The sequence below is a fragment of the Rhinolophus ferrumequinum genome, chromosome 12 (genome assembly GCF_004115265.2).
Source record: "Rhinolophus ferrumequinum isolate MPI-CBG mRhiFer1 chromosome 12, mRhiFer1_v1.p, whole genome shotgun sequence".
Lineage (NCBI taxonomy): Eukaryota > Metazoa > Chordata > Mammalia > Chiroptera > Rhinolophidae > Rhinolophus > Rhinolophus ferrumequinum.
The window spans coordinates 54,162,566-54,185,426 of record NC_046295.1 but is presented as its reverse complement, the minus strand read 5'-3'; the positions used below and the strand labels follow the sequence as shown (position 1 = coordinate 54,185,426).

The following is a 22,861-nucleotide window of genomic DNA, read 5'->3' as shown; positions in this document are numbered from 1 at the left end:
AAAGCAAGCTTTAACAATTTCCTTCTAGCTCACCTTGAAGAACTTAGAGCATTCGTTTAGGTGTTTTTGTTTTTTCTTAAGGCAGAAGGAAGGCATGATTTTACAGATATGGGAGCAGGCTGAGAGATAACTTTCTTTCCCAGTGTCACACAGCCGGCAAGTGGCAGAGCCAGAACCTGACTAGGGGTGTTGCATACCAAGGTCCTTTTAGCAAAAAAGGAGGCATTACCACATCTAGAAAAGCTGATTTCCTTGTAGATCACCCTCTATTGGTAAGGTCTCATCTATGATAGCCTCTTCCACTCTTCAAACAAAATGATCAGAAGCCCCCCACTTTTTTTCCAGAATTCTGCTTTTATCTCTAACAGACCACCTGTCGTGGGGTCTGCCTTATTATGTTTTAGGCAAGTGGGCACATGCTCGTCTTTTCCTACCACGACATTAAGGCCAAGTTCTAGAGTGCCGCTGCCCAACAGATCTGTGGGCAATAAGGGAGCTGCTACATACATCCGTGCTGCCCTCCACAATAGCCACTGGCCACATATGCCTAGTGAGCACTTGAGATATGGTTAATGTGACTAAGGAACTGAATTTTAAATTGCATTTAATTTTAATTAAAGTTACATGTGGCTATCGGTTACTGTATTAGATACCACATATCTAGAGAATGGTGTGTCATGAGGGAAAGTTTCTGGAGTTTGACAGACCTGGGCCAAATCCTAGCTCTGTCACTTATTAGCCATGTTACTTTGCACAAGTTATTTAACTTCTTTGAGCCTCAATTTATACATGTATAAAATGGGGTGACACCATTTACCCTGCAGTATTTTAGGTATGTTTCTACACATATATCACGTGTATATATGCATGTCTGTATGGAGACTGTAGAAGCACTTGAACTTGCTATAGTTCATATAACTCATTCAACTTTTCAACTTCTACTCTGGTAAGTAAATATGTGTACCACTGGAAGACAGCATCAGGAAGAATCCCAGTACTATTAATGCTAAGTCACAGAATACAGCCAGCTCACTGCTTCCCCCCAAAATGGCAAAGTCCTAAACTTCTTATTACTATGAGAAGTACAGGGAGTGCCTCATCCCTCCCTGTAGTTCTGGTGAAGTGGTAAACATGAACAATCTTCTCCCTCTTCCGTCTTCTCCTGCCCTTTTAGGAGTGACATAAAGCTGATCCGGAAATGGCAAACTATGGAAAAGTAAGGTCTGTGGCTTCCTAAACAGGTTCACCATGCTGTATAACTGCAGAGTGCAACAAATCCCCAGAGGTCCTTTCTTTTCCTCTCTGCAAACAGCTCTGCATAATTTGGCCTCAGGAAAAACTAGTTCCCATCAAGGTAATGAACTCTGAATATTCTCAAAAGTTTCTGGTATCCCTTCTTTGACCATTTATGAATTGACACAAGACTTACCCGTTTGTGTTGCCTTGCGAGTTTTTCTTTAGCTTCTTCTAGCTCTTTCTGGATCTTCAGAACGTGTTTGTTCATCTTACGAATTGTGGAGTGCAAGATTTCCCAAACAAATAATCTTAAAGTAAAATGGCATTTGGTTACTACTATATGTTAAACTACACTTACAGAAAATAATACCTCTCAACTTTTATAATCTACACATTCTTAAGGTCTGATGTAGCCTTCCGCTCTAAATAGAATTAGTCAGATACGTATGTCCAGCAATGCTTAAGCATCTATCTCTAAAGAGACTCAGGTGAACTTCCTGAAGATAGTACTGGGTCCTTGTCGTTTTTCTTATTTCCCTACTAGATACACATGGAAGGCACGTGTACCTATTCATTGGAATGAAATGGCAAACCAGAAAAAAACATTAACATAAGGAACAAAAATACATGTTTGCTCTTCTAAGTTTAAACACTAAGTATTGGAATTTTCTTGAAATGGAAACCTAATGAGGCTTATTTTGCATGCTTTATAATATACTATTTAGCACACACTCAGCTATTCTCTTAGAACATTTAAGAAACTCATTAGTTGATAATAGCTATCAACTGCTGGACTTTTAAGAACGAGAAATATTTATATGTCAGCTACCTTACCAACAAATTGCTAACGTACCAGGATCACCTTGTAGGTGCTTTAAAATGTTTGATGCATAAAGGCTTCTTTTTTTTTTTTTTTAAGTGGCTTCTTAACTATTTTTCTGTCTATAAAGTAGGTCTCCTAACCCCAAGCATAGCACAGAAGAGTACTTCCTTCTACAAATTGTCCTGGATGATAGTTTAAGTGGAAGACACTAAAATAATTTGTTTACAAAACTCAAAGTCTAGAATGTGAGCAGACAGGCTGAAAGAGCAGAGTACTTTAACTCTGGAATGGGTGGTCAGAGGCTTTCCAGTTAGAAACAGTTGAGCTTGGTGTTAACAGAAGGAACTCTTCTTGGGCAATGTACCCATTCAAGAATGCCTGTGCTTGAATTCTGGCTGTGCACTGACTTGTGTGACTTTGGGCAAGCTACTTAAGCACCACAACATTTCTCTATTTTGTAAAATACAGACAATAATGTAACTCCCTGTACAGTGGTGTTGTGAAGAGTAAATGAGTTGCAAGTGTCAATCACTCAGGATAATGGCTAACACAGTTAGGTGGTCAGTTTTCTGAGAGTTTGCAAATCTGAGAATGTCTTTCCGTTGCTTTCATCTGTGAATGCCAATTTAGCTGGTATGATAACCTTAGATCCCACTCTTTCACCCTAAGGACTCAGTTTATTTCAGACCAGTGTCCTCTGCCAATAACAGATAGAAGGAAGAGGATAAAGACTGTGATGGATTTTTATGTCTTTACAAGTAATTTTCCTTTGTTTCCTGTTTTGTGTCAATTCCTGCTGTCCCACTCCTGATCAGTTATAAAGACTGGGGACTTAATTTCATGAATAAGAACCAAGCTTAATGAAAAGTCCCTTTCCTTTAGGGGGAATGGGTCTAGAATGAATCTTCTGCATAAATCTAGGACCTTTATGACTGAGGGAAGACCTCCCTTCCCCACAGGCATCCAGGTGCCCGCTCAGCTTTCCTCAATCCCCAAGGACGTGTACTTAATCTACCGGGACTTTGGTTTCTCCCAGTTCCTACTGCGCATTCCAGGTCTCCAGTGGCGTCTGCAGCTCCTTCCGATGTCCCATTGTCTAGCTGAGACCCTGACACACATTTGCGAGTCTAGATCTTTACCAACATTTCTACTTGACTGCTTGAGTCCTGATTCAACCGATTACATATGTGTCCCTAAGAGATGCTACACCTGCCTGGCTGTATTTCCATTGTCCAGGTATCTTTGCCAAGTCTAGTCCTCACAGACTGGACCATTAGTATATTAATAGCAACCTGGTTTGGACTAAAATTTTGCAGCTCGTATAAGAGACCACATGAAAACCAATTCTTAGAGAATACAAACTTTGTAAAGTAATTCACATTACCTAGTAAAGTCATGAGATAGTTCTGAAGAGAAGATCCAATTTGCCACTGCAGCACAGTTAACAATCTGTGTACGGATCATCTTGTCTACCAGAACAGCAATCATCTATAATGAGAGAAGAATTACTAGGGCAAACCACACTTACATGTAGGCCACATGACCCCACTGCTACAAAAGTAAAATAGAAGGGTTGTGAAATTCATTTTCAGTGGCTATGGAACAATCAATTTGACCAATAGGTCTTAAGATTTATTTTGCCTTCTGCTTGGCTCTAGGACATGTAGTAAGAATACTATAACACCAATAAAGATTGAGCAAAAAGAAAAACTGAATGGAAACACTTAGAATTTTTAAAAAAATTTTAGATAATACATACAAAAATATATAATTTCCACTGAATCCATTCCATTTCCTAAAATTTAAAAATGTGTTTTATAAGTCAAATATATTCTGAAATTTATTTTAATGCCTTCATAACATATAAAAACAATAAACTGAGGTTGAGAAATCTGGAGCTTGTTTGTAGAAATTGATACTACATTTAACTACTTCATACCCAATTAGTAGAATCTTCAAGAAACAAGTATTTAAAATTGTTACGATATGTGTTACGATATTACAGTCCCAAACCAAATCATAATACTTGCTCTTTAAAGAATAAATTAAGCATCACCACTTCCACAGCAGTAAAACAAATTACAGATTTTAAAACCACTCTATTGAAGAGTCAAATTTCATATTTTACAAACTAAAAGAATGGTAATAATTGCCTTATTTTTATACTTATACAATTAGAGTCTCAACATGTCTAATTAAATAGTTTTTACCTGTGGATGGTTCCTCCAGACTTCAAACATAACTCTTAGAACATGTAACTTTCCTTCATCACTTTCAGCTAGGGTTTTGAAAACTTCATGAAATCTGTTGATAGTTGGGGGAAAAAAAATACCACATATATGCTTATTCTTTAAGCATTTTAATGTTTCAAAGCCTTTTCAATGTTATTCAATTTGCAATGCAAAATAAGCAGATGTTAACCATTAAGGATATAAAAGGTATGATTAGGAATTCATAGTTTGAATGGAATTTGTCACAAAAATCTTGAGATTTACAACATACTATCGTTATCTCAGGACTACAGTTTACTGTGTATCTAAGACTACATAAGGGATAAGGAACTGGTTCTAAACATAGGTGATGTATCTGACTGCACCTTCTATGGGAACCCTGCAAGTAACACAGGGACTTGGAAGCTGAGACGGGAAGAGGAGCCCAGTTTCTCTGCTTGGATGGAGGACTATTCACATTCTTTCTTCAGATGCCAACCTTTGGGTGGCTCCCAAAATGTAGTGGGCTCTCATTTCTGCTTACCTTCCTTTGGAAGATGGCTAGACAGGGTGGGAGCTTCTTGACTGTATATATGACTGTCCTATGGACCCAAGTTTTTCACTGGTTTCTCTAAAGTCTATATGAAAAAAATGTACATTCTATGTATATATGCAAACTGTACATACAGACTGACAGAAGCCACAGGACCAGGATTTTAGCTACCACAGACCAAAACCCGCTATATCAAATTATATCACAATACTATTATTAAGATCTTCATATTCAACAATTGTAGGTAAAAATTATGACAGTGGTACCTTGGTTTTCGGACGTCTCCATTGATGAACATTTCGGTCTACGAATGCCGTAAATTTTATGGATCTATGGTATCATTAGATAGTAAAATTCATGCTAAATCTGCAGTTTTAGGGGTTGATTTTAAAGGTCTGGAATGGATTAATCCATTTTGCATTACTTTCTATGGGGAAACTGTGCCTCAGTTTTCGAATGTTTCAGAATTCGAACGGTCTTCCAGAATGGATTACGTTAAAAAACCGAGGTACCACTGTATTCCATTGGTATCTACCAAGCAAAGTTCTAAACCCTAAACAAAAGGTGTTCCTGTTTCACTTACTTTGCAAGAGCACTAAAGGAGTGGCTGAACGATTTGGCTGCCAAGTGTAGCAGAGTCTGCATAAAGACCTCTATTTTTAATGGGTTAAAGCTGAATCCTTCATCTGAAAAATATTCCACAGTAAGAAAGTTAGAAAAATGTTAAGTATAGCAATTCCTTGGTCCCTCCCCAGAAGGCTACACAAATGCCACGTTCACATCCAAATAGTAAGTCAGACCTTTGAGTACTGATAGACAATAAAAGATCATCACTGATTTCAAAAACTCAGAATATAAAACTAAGCATAACTCTCATTCTTAATATTTTGGGAGTTTCCCTAATTCTTCGATATAATCCATCTGTTTACAAATACCACAGATTTCCTCGTGCATCTCTCTATATGGGGGGAAGACACTAAAAATATTAACACAGAAAATACATTGCTTTAGGAACATCTAATGAGATTTAAGAGGAGCTCATGTTGCCAAAGTTATGTTTATGCTTTAACCTGGCCTATACATAGTTCCACTCAAGAAATATTTCATTCCCTTACCGTCATCATCATCCTGGTTAGGATTCGGTACATCTTTCAGAATTCTGAAGATTTCATCATTGGTTGCTTTACTTTTAAAGGCAACAGCTAAACAGAGGGCAACCGAATGTCCAGGAAGAGAATCTAAGCACAGAATGAGGGGAGAGTAGATTAGGTTTTAAGACTATCTTGCAAACAGTTAAGTAATTGAGAAACTTAAAAAAAGTTCTTTCAGAATAGAATATTAATCTGTATAAAGATAACCACATGTGGAAGTTTCATTTAATAGGTCAATGGCTTTTCACCTAAAATAAGCCATGAGAGAATTCTTACATACTTCTTTAAGAACACTTAGCTAACTGAAATTCAGAGTACAGGGAGTGTTGATCTCCTCAGGGGTGGGGAGTGAAGGGAAATGTGGATATAGTTACAATTGTCCTTTGTCAGTCCCCAAATCCCTAGGCTTTTGCAAGCTGAAAAGCTGAGTATCAATGTATTTCTCTTTCGTTTTTGCCAATTCCCTTTTCCTCCCCCTTTTCTGAGATAGTGGAAACTAAATTTGGGTTTGAACAAGGTGAAGGCTGCCGACTTCAGACAGTTTATTTTGAGTCCATACACCTGAATCCACGTGAGCCAGATGCTTATGTGCTGCGACCCCACGTATTTACTATTCTAAAATCTGTGCTAGTATGTACTGCAAGGCGTCACCAGATTAACGGGAATTGATTTTTAATGGAAGACAGGCAAAGAGGTAACAATTTAAAAAGCAATCCTGACATAGAATATGAATTACCAAACACTTGGAATGAATAAAGCAAATTACAACAGGTCCTCATGCTGTGTGCTTTTCCTTCAAAGTGGGAGAGAAAATAAGTAACGAAAAAAGAATCCCTGTTAGTAAGAAGTCCACATTTTAGTTAGGGAACCAAGGTATTCACGTAGGAAGCAGCCAAACAGCAACACAAAACTGGCTTGCCAGAGGTTAAAAAATATTCAAAGGAGTGAAGCTTGTGCTAGACCCTTGAGAGAGAATAGGGACCGGAGATAGAAAGGGCTTTCCAGCCTGGGGTAACGGCACAAAGGCAAAGCTAAGATCCAGGAGAATGGAAAAAACGAAACAGGAAGTAGGCCTGGCTAGAGTAGAGGTCTATGTAGGAAGAACTGACAAATAACAAAGCAGGGACAATTGTTAGGAGGTCCCTAAATGTTTAGCTGTTTCTATCGGATAAAAGAAAGCTCGAGGTTCAACAAAAGTCTGAGTTCTTTGATATCAAAAGACTGTATCTTACGATTCTGAGCCCGTACAAGACCGAACTCCAAACTTGGCACTTGTAAGTGCCATGTCAAGTTTTGCTCTTTCAGGAAAGCACAGTGGTTAACAGTGTGGCTGCTTAGTCAGTAAGCCTGGATTTGCACCTGGACTCTACCACTCAGAAGCAATCTCACTCTGGCTTTACCTCTTTGAAGCCATTTCCTCATTGTAAAACTGGCACAATGAACATACCTATTTCTCAGCGTTGTTTTAAGGATTAAGTGACATCCTAACATAAGAAATGTACTTAGCACTGGGACCCACTGAGTTTATTTCAAGGAAAACAGATGTAGTCTGAGGTGTAGGAAGAGAATCAGAAGTGCAGTATGAGAAGGCAAGGGAAAGGAGCAAGTTTCAGAATACAACGTGAAACGGAAGGCTCACAGCGGAGCCCAGTGTAGTGCCATCTGAAAAGACTAACTTGGAAAAACCCCACACTTAACTCTACCAGCGATCACCGATGTACACCTTACCTTCATTAAGTGTAAAGCACAGAATGACGTACCGAATTATAGTCCCTCTGATTTATTTTGTAATGTCAGAAATGATGTGACCAAAGAGTAAAAAAGCCATGTTTAAAAATGTACTTCTAAAGGCATATTTCTGGTCAAAACAGTCTATGAGCACCTGTGTTCCCAAACCTGAACTGGTATCAGATGATAATTCAAGTATTTTCCATCACTACGACAAATATATGTATTTCCATTTTACTAAGTTCTGGCTATAAATTCATCTTGCTATGCTTAGCAGCATATTTAAAATAATGCCATGGATATAACATAAACAATATTGAAGGAAAAATTTACAAGCCAGTAATAACAATGTAGATTACAATAAACCTACAAAATGACAGGGCAAATAGAACAGTAGTGGCTAGTAACAGATCACCTTTCAAACAGAGAAATTATAAACTCGAGAAAAGAAAAAGTTCACTTTCTCCACCTTAAATAACTGACATTGGAGAATACTTGCATTGATACTTTTTAGAGACAGAGGGATTGTTTTTATTACTTACTACTACTTTCATCTCCATACTTGTAAATGCAGGTTGGGTTTGCAGGACATAGAGCTGAGAAGGTTGGAGGAACAATATCCAATATACACTGATGGTAAGACAACCTACAAATATAAATAAGAGCCTCAGAAAACATCACTCATCAGTTCCATTCTTTGGTAACATCTAACTTATCCAGAAAGTCACAATTTCCAACACTCTAGACTCAGCTGACAACCGAGTAAAAGAAGAACTAGTCCTTTAAGCTTTTGTCCATATTAGCAAACCAAAACTCTGGCCTTCTTCAAAACATAATGGTTTGCACTGAGGTGTGGGCCAGTGGGCCCATCAGCCCGGTGGCCAAGGATGTGGGGTGGTAATGGTGGGGCGAAGGAGACAGTATGCGTTGTCGGGTGGCTAGTTCTATTGTAGTAAATAAAAACACACTGAGATTACGGGAGCCAGATTCTTACTGCCTGAAAACGTAGTTAGAAACCAAGGTAAAGGGGAATGCTAGAAAAAATGAGATGCAGCATGGGAACTGGAAGGATACACACACCTAAGTGAATATAAAAACGGTTACAGACACATGTACGTGAGTGTGTGTGCATATATTCACTACGTTGGTCATTCCAGAGGGCTTAGAAACAATGGCATCCCAACAGTAACAAGCTCATCAAGTGTCCAGATCTTGATTCCTAAACACCACACTCCACTGCTAGAAACTTGGGCTCTTTGAATAGAGAGATGATTCCAGGGGAGGGGCGAGGAAACACAAAAGTGAGACTGGAACACCTTGTGCCAGAAATGGAAATGTTCAATGAATGGAGGAGGAACATTAAAAAAGAAAGAAAAAAGAAGACACAGGAACCACAAGGGGGCTCCCAAAAGATAAATGAGGGACAATTTGGGCATCAACATAAATAAGGCTGTGACAGATTATAACCCAACTGAAATAGAAATCCACTAGTTCCCACTGATAAACACAGGAATAAACAAATGGGTGAAAAAAGGAAGCTCTTTTTTTAACAGTAGAATGCCAACTAATCAGAAAGAATGGAAAATGAGAAACAGTCACTTGGCAATCATAGTGGTGGCATACAAAAGTAGGGGTGATCAGTGGAGGTTTGATGAAGAATAGTATATGAACGTAACCTCAGAATGCTTCCCACAAAATAATCAGTGACCAAGGGAAAAACGGTGAGTTGAAGGTGGAGAAGCCTAGCAGATGCTGACATGACCAGGTGATCAAGGTTAACATGTCCAGGCGTGGGGCGCCCTCGGTGTGACGCACTGAGAAAGGCACTGACAATGCCAGACCTGAGTCTGGTCATGAGGACACGGCAGGGCAACCCAGACAGTAAGGCTTAGTGCTGAAAACTGACAGGGACACGAAAAATAGAAAAATAGTAACTGTTCAAGACTGAGGACCCTGAAGAGAACAACTAAATGCTGCATGAATTCCCAGATAGGATTCTGGACCAGCAGCGCAAAAGACATTGTTGGGATGGCTCACAACATGTCAGCAGTGCCTGTAGACTGTGTGGTGACACTACTGCACCAGAGCCGGTTCCTGATTTGGAGCGTTGCGTGCTGGTCTAGTTGAGAGCGTCTTTGTTTTGGGGAAACATGCAATGGGCTGTTAAAGGCTGATGGGACACGGATATCTGCAGCCTGTTTCCAAGGTGTTCAGAAAAAACCCAATGCAATGGGTGTCTACCGGGGGTGCCAAAAAAATGTCCCCAAGTGGACACTTTGGTCAACATTGCTTGAGCAGTAGTTCGCCGTAATCGTATTTGTCTGGACGCTGATGGCAACCACTTTGAGCACCTCTTGTAATTGCAGAAGTGAAACATGACTTGTATTCATCTTTTGTTATCGGTATATATTGAGTATTACAATTTTAATACAGTTTTCCTTTCTTAAAACATGTAGACATATTTTTTGGCACCCTTTGTACATGCAGAGAGCGAAAATGGAGTGAGCACTAGAACAAATGTAAAATGCTAATGACAAGGGAATCTAGGTGAATAGGATGCGGTGTTTTGTACTATTTTGCAACTTTCCTGAAATTTGAAATTATTTCAAAATACGTTTGACCAACAAAACCTTTTTGGCTTAATTCACATAGAATCCAGATGTCATGGTTGCCTAATTTTTTCAGCCTAAATCTTGATTAAAAACTAGTAAGAAAGAGAGGCAGGTACTTAGAATTAAAAAAAATGATATCCTGGACATATATCAGAAATGCAGAGAAGAGGAAACACCGCCCCCCCCCCCCCACCACATCCCCCGCCAACGGAAATTAGGAGACCTAAGCTAGGAAGAAAACACAAAGAACTTACCTCATACATTTTTCTAGAACTTCTTTTACAAACTTTGGTTTGGGACTTTCATGATCTTGAGCAAGACAATCTGACCTAATGAGGAAATGTAGTTTTATAAATTCTTACACAGAATCTGTACTTACATTAACTTGTACCTAGCTATAAGTAGTTTCCTCCTACCTAAATTATTTCATTCATATATATATACGTGCATATATATATACACACACACATATATATACATACACATATATGTATGTATATATTTCAAACCATGAAGATTGCTTTTGTTATAGTTTTAAGTATCAACAGGATTATTATTATTATTGACTGTAGAGAAATGAAAGATAAAATATAATACCACTTACCAATCTTCCCAGCTCCAACGGAACTGGAAGTTACTTAGATGATGGGAAAACCAATTAATAAACCTATACAGAGAAGTGGGAGAGAGAGGGACAGAAAAAGATGAATGGTTGCAGTTTACAAGAGGAACTTATGTAATCCTTTAGACAAATAAAACCCTATTTTATAGTTAAATGAAAAGCATACACTCCTACCTACAGCTGTATCTTTTGCCAGTTTTCTCTGCAAATCCTGTAAGTCATTTTCTACTTAAAAAAATAACAGTCTCCTATCTCACTCCTTCTAAAAGCACTATCTTCTTTAAGTGAATAATAGATACAAAGATACAATTTGAATGCCTGTTTTGTGCCAGGCACCTTATATATGTTTATAATTTAATTCTCACAATAACGTCAGAGGAATGTATTATTTTCCTTATTTAATTGACAATGAAACAAGCAAAAAAAAAAAAAAGGTTATAAAGAACTTGCAGATGAAACATTTTATAAATGGCATTTTATAAATGGCTAAATAAAGTATAGTCTCTTATCATCGTACCATGTCCTTTACACCATAGACAAAATATATATATACCAAAATATACCATCAAAGCCCTTTTCCCCCTAAAAATACATCTGATCTCTCTAACTAGATAGGGATCACCTTACTATACTATATAATGCTGTGAAATTTTTAAGAGCCCAATAAATATTTGCTGAATGAATGGCATAATTGGGATGCTCAACACAACTGGTCATTTTATTGCAGTGGGAAAGAAAAATCAGAAGACACTTTCTTAAAGCATGTCCTTCATGTGTCTATTAATTTTAGTCACTGAAATTAATAGGTCAATGACACAGAATAGCCCTTACTGATAATTTTCAGATACGGAATTTGAACAACAAATATGAAAGATCATAGAAACTGGGGAAATATTCAATATCTGTCCTGATCTGATGTAGGAAACTGACAGAGTAAGACAGAATACCAGCTAATGAAGATGGTACATGGACCTCACCCAAAAGAAGACAGTGGGCGTGCAATTATCACAGCTATAAAAACCCAACATGGTCGTTTATGTAAAGTCTTGAAGCTGCAGTTACATAGTTGCTAGTTATTTTAAAAGTAGATACTCCTTATAAACAAACAAAAATATGTGTATGTTTGTACATAATAAATAAGTATTGGACTGCACTTCTACACAGGGGGTAGCATGAAGCCTGTTTTAAAAACTCAAACCTCCAATTACAGTGGGAAAAGCGTAAGTATTGCCAAGCAGCAAACAACTAAACAAGGAGTGAAATTAAAGAAAACCTCGGCACAGGCATCATTTCATACTGACAACGAGACTAGAAAGTGTAATAGTACATCCCAACAAGTGTGCGTTTTATGAAAGAAAGCATTATTTTGGGGAGGCAAGAAAGAAAAAGCAATTTGGAAATTCTTCACAAGGTAAGTGTTTTGCTGATCAAGCTCTTCTATAAAGCACAGGAGTAGAAGCTGCTAACCACCAGTACAGAAATAAGGCAATGACTCTACCTGTCTACGCATGTAGTGTTCATCGTGTCCAAACGCATATACAGCATTTCAGTTGCCTGTGCAAGCTGTGAATTTCAGGATAAGGAAAACTATTCTCCACCCTCCTTCAAAATAAGTTGTGATAGAAAAAATAAGTAACAGTTTCTAGAAGTCTGTACAGGTAATAATGTTGAGCACCTCCTTCATGTAACTGTCCTTTTTTCCAAAAATCAACGTTGAGGTTATCAATAATGGACAATAAATTTGACCTGTATATACTCATGAAATCAAGATAATGAATATTTGTATCACTTCCAAAAATTCCCCATGCTTGTTTGGAATCCATTGTCCTTTCTCCCCTTCCTTACCTATGTCCCTAAGCAAGTATTGGTCTGCTGTCACTAGATTACTTCACATTTTCTATCATAGAATTTTGTGTAAATGAAATCATATGAGTTCTTATTTGTTTGGCATGTTTTACTCAACATAATTATTCTGCAATTCATTCACACTGTTGCCAGCATCAGAAACTTGTTCCTTTTTATTATGTAGTATTCCATTGTATAGATATAACCCAATTTGCTAATTCATTCAAGTATTGATGGATATTTGGATTGCTTCCAGTTTGGGAATAATAAATTTCCTATGAACATTAATGCCTAAGTCTTTGTAAGGACATGTGCTTTCACGTCTCTTGGGTTTAAGTACTCTAAGGATGGAATGGCTGGATTCAATGGTACACATATGGTTAAAGAAATGCCAAACTATTTTCATGAAGTGATTTAAACTCACAGGCAGAAATATTTAATGATTGTTTAAAGCTAGGCCAAAGAGAGCAACTTTAAAAACAAAGGAAAGGATACAACTTGGGGTAGAGAGCCAGGCTGAAGCTTGCACAGTTCAATGAGAAGTGTTGTGTACATCACATCAATGTGAGGGGGTGCTGGAAGCTGAAACAGCTCTGCAAAGATCACCTACAAAGGAATCAGAAGTCAGAACTCAATTCAACAGCTATCCTATGCACTTCTATTAGAAAGACCTGAACATTCTAAACGTAAACTCTAATTCCATGATATTTATAATGAGAAAAGAATTACTTTTTAATCTTTAAAATTATGCTCTTTAAAATATGAATGTCTATATACTGTAATGAAAATTTCTTCCCTTTATAACTCAAATAATATGCAAATATTAATGCTTAGCTGATAATCCCAGAGAATCATGCAATTAAATTCCAACTTTGGAAATACAGGAGGTGATTCACTGAGGGACTCAACAGATCCATCAGTTTCATTCTTGTAAGTAGTAAAAACCCTTATTAGACTCTGAGGATGGAAACAGAAAATAGTCGAGTCAGTCCACTCTACTTGAAACTGGTGCCCAGACCTTTTTGATAATCCAAGACTTCTTTGCCATGCCTCTTGTTCAGAAACTTGTTTCCACCCTCCCTATATAATTTGTGGATCACCTACTTAGAATTCTAAAATCTGATCTGCATCCCTTCTGACTCCCACACTTCTGTACTTCATTCTGATGACTTTCTATACATTTTACAGATTTAAAGATATGATTTATATTTTGCATTGCAACTGACATATCAATGAGTCAAATTCAGAGCCTAAGCTTATAGGACAGAGGCAGTATTTTTAAGAAAGCACACAAGTGCAGTACGAATAAAAAGTGGATCTTAAGTAATACATCATAAATATGCTCATGAATATTTTAACATAAAGGAACATGCAATCGACAGTCTGACGCATGTGTCAAGAGAAAACACTGCTTAAGGGGCATAAATCTCATAAGGTGTTCAAATATACTACTAATATCATCTTACTGTATGACCTAATATGGGATCAAAAGCATTATCTATTCTTCCTACTTCCAAAATAATTGGCTCCTTTAATTTCCAAGAATAAAGATTCATACTTAACCCCACCTTGTGACACGGAATAATATGCTAGTGTACACTAGTAATAAGAGGCCAGATAAACATAGTTAAAAATAGATTATCTGCCTAAAGTAATACAATACTTTAAAGTATTTAAGCTACTTATACATCTGTTAATTGTATAGACAGAGCTAGAGGTAACTTACATTATCCATAACTATCCATGAATGAAGACATACTATATAAATAATTTATAGGCAACTCAAAAATCCATTTGGCTACTGGTTTCAACCTCCTCTTTTCTCTTTACTAACATGGCTAACAGAGCACCAAAACAGATAGCAATTTCCTCGCTCCTCTGTTAACTTTCAGAACCTGATAAGTAGCAAGAAAAAAAATAAGCCAATAGTAGATTATACTTTAAGTCAACAGAAAGATTCTGAAACTTAGAAACAAGCTCCATGTGGAATGCATACCTCAACTATGTGGTAGTTCAAGGGGATCTTGCTCTTCCCTGGGTAGCTCACCAGCTGTGCAGCACTAAAGTGTAATTTAAGGTCAGTAAGTATACAAAGATACATGAACAATCAACTAAGCAGTTTCTGTGTTTAGATTTAAGGAAAAGAAAATCTTTTCTGAAATGTTCTAGATTCATACAGCACAAATTATTTTGTCTAGCACAAGAAAATTCTTCAATGCATCCAAAACTCCCTGAAGCTCAAAAGGAGTCTAGGTAATAATACTAAGGAAGCATATTAAGATCCACTAACTTAAAAAGTTTTAATAGGGTAAACCACTCCCAAAAGACTACATATTCCTTTCCACCTTAAAATTTACACCAAAACTTTCCAAGGTTTAAGAAAAAAAAATAAACTTTTCCAAAGCTAGATGTCTCAATGCTAGAAAACAGAGCAAAACCATTAGTATTCATTTACTCCCATAATATTCCCACCAAAAATAGCTTGTTATCCAAGTTAATTTGTCCACAACGTATTGTAAACACCCACACAAAAAGCTCCACATGCACATTACTACAAAGCACTATGGTTCTATAAATCACCTAGGAAAGTACTATTTTGAGGGTGAAGAGCTTCAAGAAAGCAAAGCAGATTGGTCTTAGCAAGACGAGATGTCAAGAAGAGAGATTCTTTTATACCCTTAGTATATAATTTGCTCCTACCAAATTATCAAAATTGCTAACTTTTCTCTGCTCTAAAAGTAACATGAAAAGAACCTTACCAAGTGTTCCTTTCCTTCCAGTGGGATTTAATGATGCAGTGAAGATTCTCTTCTATTACAAATCTTTCTACTGAATGACTCCCCGGCATTACAGGACCCTGGAAAGAAAACCAAATGTATATACTACAGACTTAGAAAAAATGTTTTCTTTCATTTATTCAACAAACAGTTGAGAACATATAATGTTCCAGACACTATATTGGGTGCTGAGTATAAAAGTTCAGGAGTGTGGAAGCTGTTTTCAGCAAACTTCTCTATTGTGTTCACTTATATGTACAACAGAATTAGAGTATTAGCTCAGTGTTTCTGCTACGTATCTCACACCATACTGTCACTGCCCACCTCAATTCTTCTATGAAACAAACAAAATACTTTTTGTATATTATTAGTCTTACCCAGTTTATTTTTTTAAAAAACTACATGAGCAAATTACTTCCTAATAAACATGGAGAGGGAAAATTTTATTTCAAACACTACATATACATAAAAAATCATGTATGCACTGTAATATATCCATACTTTGATTTTTAAAAAGGTTAAAAAACATTACCTACATGATATTGTTTAATTTTTTTTTAAAAAGCACAGTAAAGAGGTTTAGAGTTTGTTTTTATTTATTTACTATTTTGGACTCTTAATTATGACTTTTAATCTTCTCTATAATTTCTCATTTTTTAAAATAAACACTTTTTTCAAAGGCCAGAACAAAAAAAACAAATCCTCAGATATTTTGTATTTTATTCTTTTCTGACAAAGGGTGATGGGAACATTATAGAGGCACCACCAATTAAGTGTAAACAGTATACTTGAGACAAATTTTGAGGTCCTACTCTGGTTCTCCTTGCACAAATAAATACCAATTACAAAGATTCTAGCAGTCTTAAATATAAATTAGACTTTAAATTAGATATACCTAATTAGACCATTACACAATGTCTATTAAAAGCATTTCTTATTACATATGGAATATAGCAAAGTGGGTAGCAAGTTGATAATTTTGTATACAAGTATATAACCGATTCTCTGATAACTTTTTACCCTGAGACAGATTATACATATACTAAATTTCCACTGGCCATAGGAATTTATGGTAGGACGGAAAAGAGAAGATAGGAGAAGGAAAACTGAAATTTGACCTTTGGTGGTAATATTGGTTCTTATGACAGTGGTTATCAACTGGGGACAATTTTGCTCCTAAGAGGGGACATTTGGCAATCTTTGGAAACAGTTTTAGTTGTCACAACTGAAATTTAACCTCTAAATGCTACTGGCATCTAGAGCCAGGGATGCTTCTAAGCATCCTAGAATTCACAGGACAGCACTCCACAATAAAGAATTATCCAGCCCAAAATGTCAAATGTGCTGAGGCTGAGAACTCTGCTCTATGCTAACTGGGATGTACTAAGCAACAAGTATGGTACTTAGGCCAGGCTGAGTTTCTACACAGAACAAATCTAGTAATAACCATACTTGCTGCTTGGCTATTAAAGGTAAGACAGTCATTTAAGTGTAAAAGTATAAAATAAATTAAAGCATAGTTAAAATGTAAATTTTATATTAAATATTCATATCAAAACTATACATTTTCTTAACTACTAAAGTATTAATGGTGCCAACAACTTGACTTCATAATAAAGAATACATACTATATTTAAAAACTATTAAGTCAGCTTATACTCATGTTTGGGGTTTTTAAATTAAAAATACTTTAGTAAAAAAAAATTTATAAAAAAATATGAATAATAAGACAAGTTATAAGGGTTAGAGAGAGATGGATAATCTCCAAAGTGGGTATTTGTGTTGAAAAATAGCCTTATTAAGAATAACAGCTAAAATTATTGAGCATCCATCATGTACCACATACTGTTGTTCTAGCACTTTATGTGTATTAATACTTTAATCTTCATTACCCCTTTATAAGATACTTACTATTATTATTCTTCCATTAAGAAACTAAGGTATAGAGGTAAATAACTCACCCAGTATCACACAGCTAGGATCTGACTAAACCAGGACTAAAACCCAAACCAATGTAGCTCTCAAACCTACTCTCTTAAATAGCACGCTGTGCTGTCTCTTAATCTATATACACATGCTAAATATAATTTCTTGCATAATGAGGTGATACTGTTTAAACTGCTAACTTCACTGAATAAAACTGTTAACTTCATTGCTATTGATCCTCTTAGATAATAAACAACTCGAAATTAAAATGTATCACAGGCAAATCCAAACAAGATGAAACCACAAGTACAATGCAACTCAGGCCCTGTGACAGGCCCTTTGAGCTGGTCACATACCTCTGGATCATCTGTGTAATCAAACATCCGGAAGATGACCTTTGGCATCGGGTACACGGAATCCTCCGTGTGAGGAGGTGGTGTGAAGGGAGGCAAGTTGTGCTGCAGCGCCTCACACAGGATGCTGTCAAAGGCAAGATAAGGCCTGAGGATGTGCCGCTCCTGCCAGTGATCCTTTTTCAATTTCTGAATCTGGGCCCACAGGCAATCTAAATACTAAAGACATTAATTTTTCATAATTAATATATACTTGGAGGCTAGAAGAAATAACAGGAGTAGACAAAACCAAAAATCACCACTTCTAAAGTACAGGGTACAAAAGTAAAGTAACTTGCAATTAAATCCAGTACAAAGGAATGGTGCCAAGTTTTTCTTTTAATTACTGTATAACATCTATCTGACTGAGGCTATTACCTCTTACATTTTTCAAACTGGGCATGTAAAGAAGAAAAAATGTCAACTCTATGAATCTGGAATCCCCAGAACAAGGAATGTTTGAATTATATTCTAACATTTATTAAAGCTCCTCTATAAGCCTAGGGCTATAAGGAGGGAGACCCATGATATGTAACGTGGAAACTGAGCTAAGGTATATAAAAGGCGTAATCTGAATACACCACAGAGGTAAGAATCTCCTGGAGCGCTGACTGTGTTTGTATCACAAGAGACTGAAATCAATTTACCTCTTCTTGTGGATGTGGCTTCTCAGCAGTCCACACTTGTAACATGGGCACGTGAGTCTTTTGGCGTCTTCTAAAGATAAAAATGATAAAAGATGTTCAGTTGCTTTCTTAATAAAATGCAAATTAAAGCAGTGAAATACATTTTTACCTATCAGACTGGCAGATATCAAAAATTTTGATAATGTACTCTATTAACAAAATGTGGGTACATATGCAGTTTCAGACATAGATATAATCACTTTAGAAGATTTGGAAGAGTATAATCTCTTTAGAAAGCAATTTGCTTAAATCTATCAAAATTAAAATTGTTAAAAGACACTTCAACACAGCCCCTAAGAATTCACATTCCCCACAAATACATTTGCACATGTATAAGGATATTCACCGAAACATTGCTTGTAATAGCAAGAGACTGGAAATAACCTAAATGTCTACCAACAAGAAATCATGGTACATTAAAACAGTGGAATACCACACAGTTAAAAAGAATGAGGTAGAGTTCTGTGTTTTTAATGCAACAAATTAAAGTTAATATATATTAAGTCAGAAAAAAGCAAGTGAAGAACAACATATATACTGTCCTACCGTATGTGTATAAGAAAGGGAAAGAGCATATGCCAGAACAAATGCTCGGATATTCATACTCTTTTATTTTTATTCTTTGGCAAACATCTACATTTTTTAAGAAAACCAGTATAACTTTTCAAAGATATAAAAACATTTTAAAAATCTCACATTTAAAGGTAGCTTAACATAATAAAAAAGCAGATTTCTATTTTTGGACTTCTTTTAGCTTTATTTGTAACTGACTAAATAGATATTAACAACATCCAAAGAAGTATCTATGAATAGATAGAAAATGAAACTTACAACAAAATTACTCTGAAAAAACTTAAAGGAATACAAAACCATTACCTAGCTGCTGGGTGATGAAGCATCAGTTTACCAGTAAGACCTATTGTTAGAAGTAAAGGTTAAGGACCAACACCTTAAGGACTTGGTTTACGATTAACTTACATGAACTATATTGTATGATGTCCATCTGTGGTATAAATTAGTAATACAGATGTCCAAACCTTTCTCTCACGTATTGTGATTCAATAGGTCTGGGGGGCTGGGGTTAGAGCATATTTAAGCACTGCAGGTGATTCTTATGCACACTAACATCTGAGAACCACTGTGTTAAGATGTTTTATGCCTTTGCAAAACATGACAAAAGCAACTATGTTATCAACTCCTTCCCACGGAAGAAGTAAGCAACATATTTGACTACTCTGAAGTCTCAGTAAGTTACAACACTAGGGGTATGAGATTACCTACAAAAAGCCTTAGGGAACTCGACTGCTTATTTTTGAGACATGGTATTACTAACAGATAAAATTAAACACATGTATGATAATATCAGGAAGATGTCCTTTACCTAAACAACAAAGAGAACTATGAACTGTGCCCTTACTTAAGATAGCTTTCAGTGTTGGCAAAGATGCGGTCCATCTCTGCATCTTTCTTCTCGTACAACTCCTTCCCAACCCAGGGCAAAGATGACAGAAATGCATACACGTACCAATCCCGTCGCACCTATAGAAGTTTTTAAAAGACAGGTTTAAAATATGTGCTAGTTAATTTTCATTCATGTTGTATTTATTCTAGAATGAAATCCTATGGAAACTACTTGACAGGGCTTACGTAAGACATCTGGCTCATTCAGAGTATTTCTAGATATTTTATTCTTACCAGACAGAATCATTTGAATTAACATATAGATGTCACGAGCACCCACCAGTATGCCAGTTGACTTTACTTTTAGATATTTATAGCGTGACAATCTACTTATTTATTTATTTTTTTCATTACTAAGGTCTACCTGTGAAAAATTCCTGGTATGGACAAAATTCCGCATAAGGAGTTTTCTTACCTGAGGTACATCTTCTTCCTGAGTTACACTAACAAAATTTTCAAACATAGCAACCATTGATGGGGCTGCAATGACGTGACAATTCACAAGATCAGATAAAAAACGAACCTGTTGGGGAAAACAATTCCTATTAACCTGAAATACCCTTTATAATAATTATAAAACAAGCAATCCTGTAATGACTGAAACCACAGATATGAAAAACTACAGCCCAAGGGCCAAACCTAGCCTGCTGCCTCTTTTTTTTTTTTTTTTTTTGCATAGCCTGAGAACTAAGAATAATTTTTAGATATATAAATGCCTGGAAAAAACCCAAAAGAATACTTTATGATTCATACCAATTATATGACATTGAATTTCAGTGTCCACAAGTAATCTTTTACTGGAATACAGCCATGCTCATTTGTTTATATATGGTCTATGGCTGCTTCTGTGCTACAGCAGCAGAGCTGATAGATGTGACAGAGACTTTAAGGACAGGAATCTGCACGTTTACAGATGTCCATTCTATACTGTACTAAGAACCTAGACTGTAATAGTCTAGCTACTTCAACCAACCTAGAATCTCCTTTTCTGTTTGGCTGTGAAACAATTTTTACTGGATTACAGAAATGAAAACTTCTGAACATTTATTGGCTGTCCTTGGTGTGCCACTGCTAAGCACTATTAAAGTCCCTGTCATATGCTCATAGTCTAGTGGGACAAGCATAATCTCAACCGAAAATGATGACTCCTATACTGAGGTAAATAAAAAGTCTCTAGGACAGTGACAAAGGGAGGAGGGGAAGCATCATGAAGGACAATTGGGCTAGGATGAGTCAAGTATTCTCAAGTGGAGAGCCAGGGGAGTATTCCAGGCAGAGGGGTTCAAAAACAAGGTGTGTTTAAGGATCTGCAAGTAATTTTGATACAGTTGGAAGGTGAATGGGAGGCAAGAATAAAGAAACAAATAGAAGGTGAGGCTAAGGACACTGGACTTAATCTTAGAGCCTAATGGGTGTCCACACTTTGATCTGTGTACTCAGTAAAAAAGAATTTGATCACTTACCCCAACACATGTGTATTTATTTATAATATACATTGGCCCACTGCCAATCAATGTATTAGGTATTAGTAAGGCTTAGTTCCACTAACATTTACTTCCTGCAACCCAATCAATCATCTTGTGCACCAGGCTTTTAAGACCATCAATTGTAGACAATGGAAAGAAACTGAGGTTTATAACCTGTAACCAACATGAGTAGAACCTAGTTATAGAAAGACCAGTCTGGTGCCACTGTAGAAGAGAGAGAATCTGGATGCAAAAAGATCAGTTAGAGACTAAGACAGTAGGAAGAAGGCATATAGTTTCCTGGAGACAAAAAAGAAGGGACAGGCTGGAGAGAAATTTTGGAGGTATAACTGATAGGCTTAGGGACTACTGATAGCACGAGGGGGCAAAGGGAAGACAGAACTTAATGCTCAGGTTTCTAGATGGGTTGTTCAGTAGACAGCAGCTACTGTGTGTGACAGAAGGAAAGAAGGTATGAATAATGCGTTAATTTAGGAACTTCTGGGCAAGATACCTTAGGGCGAGCCTGGTAGCATTTGGAGCAGAGGTATGGAGCACAGGAGAAAGGGGGAAGCAGGAGATACAGATCATAGGTTTGGGGGAGAGGAGGGTTGTCAAAATAAAGGTGGTTTACGAAGATGTGAGAGAAAAGGAATGCTTCAGAAGAGAGAGTTTAAAAAAAAAGTGAAGTGAGGATAGAATCCTGGGAAACAAACATTTAAGAGGCAAAAGGGGAACAGAAGGTAGGTGGCAGTGGGAGGTCCTGAAAAAAGTGGTGCTACACAAACCAAGAGATAAGAAAGTAGTGTAGAGTCACGTGCTGCAGGGAGGTAGACTAGGATTTAGAAATTTCTGGACTTGGAAATGAGCTCTGTGGAATCTTCAATGAGAATAGTTTCAAAAGAGTGGCTGTTGTGGTGAAATGGTGAACTGTATTTCAAGAGGAAGGATAAATTACATGGTTGTAGTTCACCTCTCCCTTGCTTCTCCAAACTAAATCATAATGTACTAAAAAAATAACTTACCAAATATACAGCTTCATTATAACTGTTTGCTTTCAAAGATTCTTTAAGTTGACGAATCATGGCTTCTACAAACTCTCCACCAAAGTTGTAATTCCTGGCATTCAGCAGTCCAACTAATGTTGTATAAATTGTCAACTTCTCAGGTAACAGACGTGCACTGATTTGAGAACCCGGTACAACAAGAAAATCCCAAAACAACAGAATTATGTTAAGTTGCTGAATTTTGTATTATATAAACCTTTCATCATTTTATTAACTTTGGAACAGGATTACTTTTAGCTGTTTTTAAAACTACTTCAAAAAAGGCATAAATATTAAGTAGAGTTGCAGACATAGCCCCCACAATTT

General features: G+C 36.7%; 1 protein-coding gene across 3 annotated transcripts in view; it reads right to left on the bottom strand.

Annotated features, from left to right (window-relative positions):
- Nucleotides 1-22,861, bottom strand: part of NCBP1 (nuclear cap binding protein subunit 1) — a 37,971-nt gene that overhangs the window by 5,971 nt on the left and 9,139 nt on the right. For 2 of the 3 annotated variants that reach the window (XM_033122500.1, XM_033122501.1), the window contains 17 exons: nt 22,514-22,670; nt 20,438-20,545; nt 19,979-20,100; nt 18,523-18,592; nt 17,840-18,055; nt 15,540-15,637; nt 14,777-14,840; nt 13,276-13,386; nt 12,434-12,498; nt 10,918-10,980; nt 10,568-10,642; nt 8,244-8,347; nt 5,938-6,060; nt 5,406-5,508; nt 4,270-4,363; nt 3,444-3,547; nt 1,430-1,544 (listed from right to left, as the gene is read on the bottom strand). In XM_033122500.1, the coding sequence (XP_032978391.1) occupies nt 1,430-1,544; nt 3,444-3,547; nt 4,270-4,363; nt 5,406-5,508; nt 5,938-6,060; nt 8,244-8,347; nt 10,568-10,642; nt 10,918-10,980; nt 12,434-12,498; nt 13,276-13,386; nt 14,777-14,840; nt 15,540-15,637; nt 17,840-18,055; nt 18,523-18,592; nt 19,979-20,100; nt 20,438-20,545; nt 22,514-22,670 (1,792 nt within the window). Of the gene's footprint in view, nt 1-1,429; nt 1,545-3,443; nt 3,548-4,269; nt 4,364-5,405; nt 5,509-5,937; nt 6,061-8,243; nt 8,348-10,567; nt 10,643-10,917; nt 10,981-12,433; nt 12,499-13,275; nt 13,387-14,776; nt 14,841-15,539; nt 15,638-17,839; nt 18,056-18,522; nt 18,593-19,978; nt 20,101-20,437; nt 20,546-22,513; nt 22,671-22,861 lie in introns of those variants that run through there. The other variant, XM_033122502.1, reaches the window with a different exon arrangement.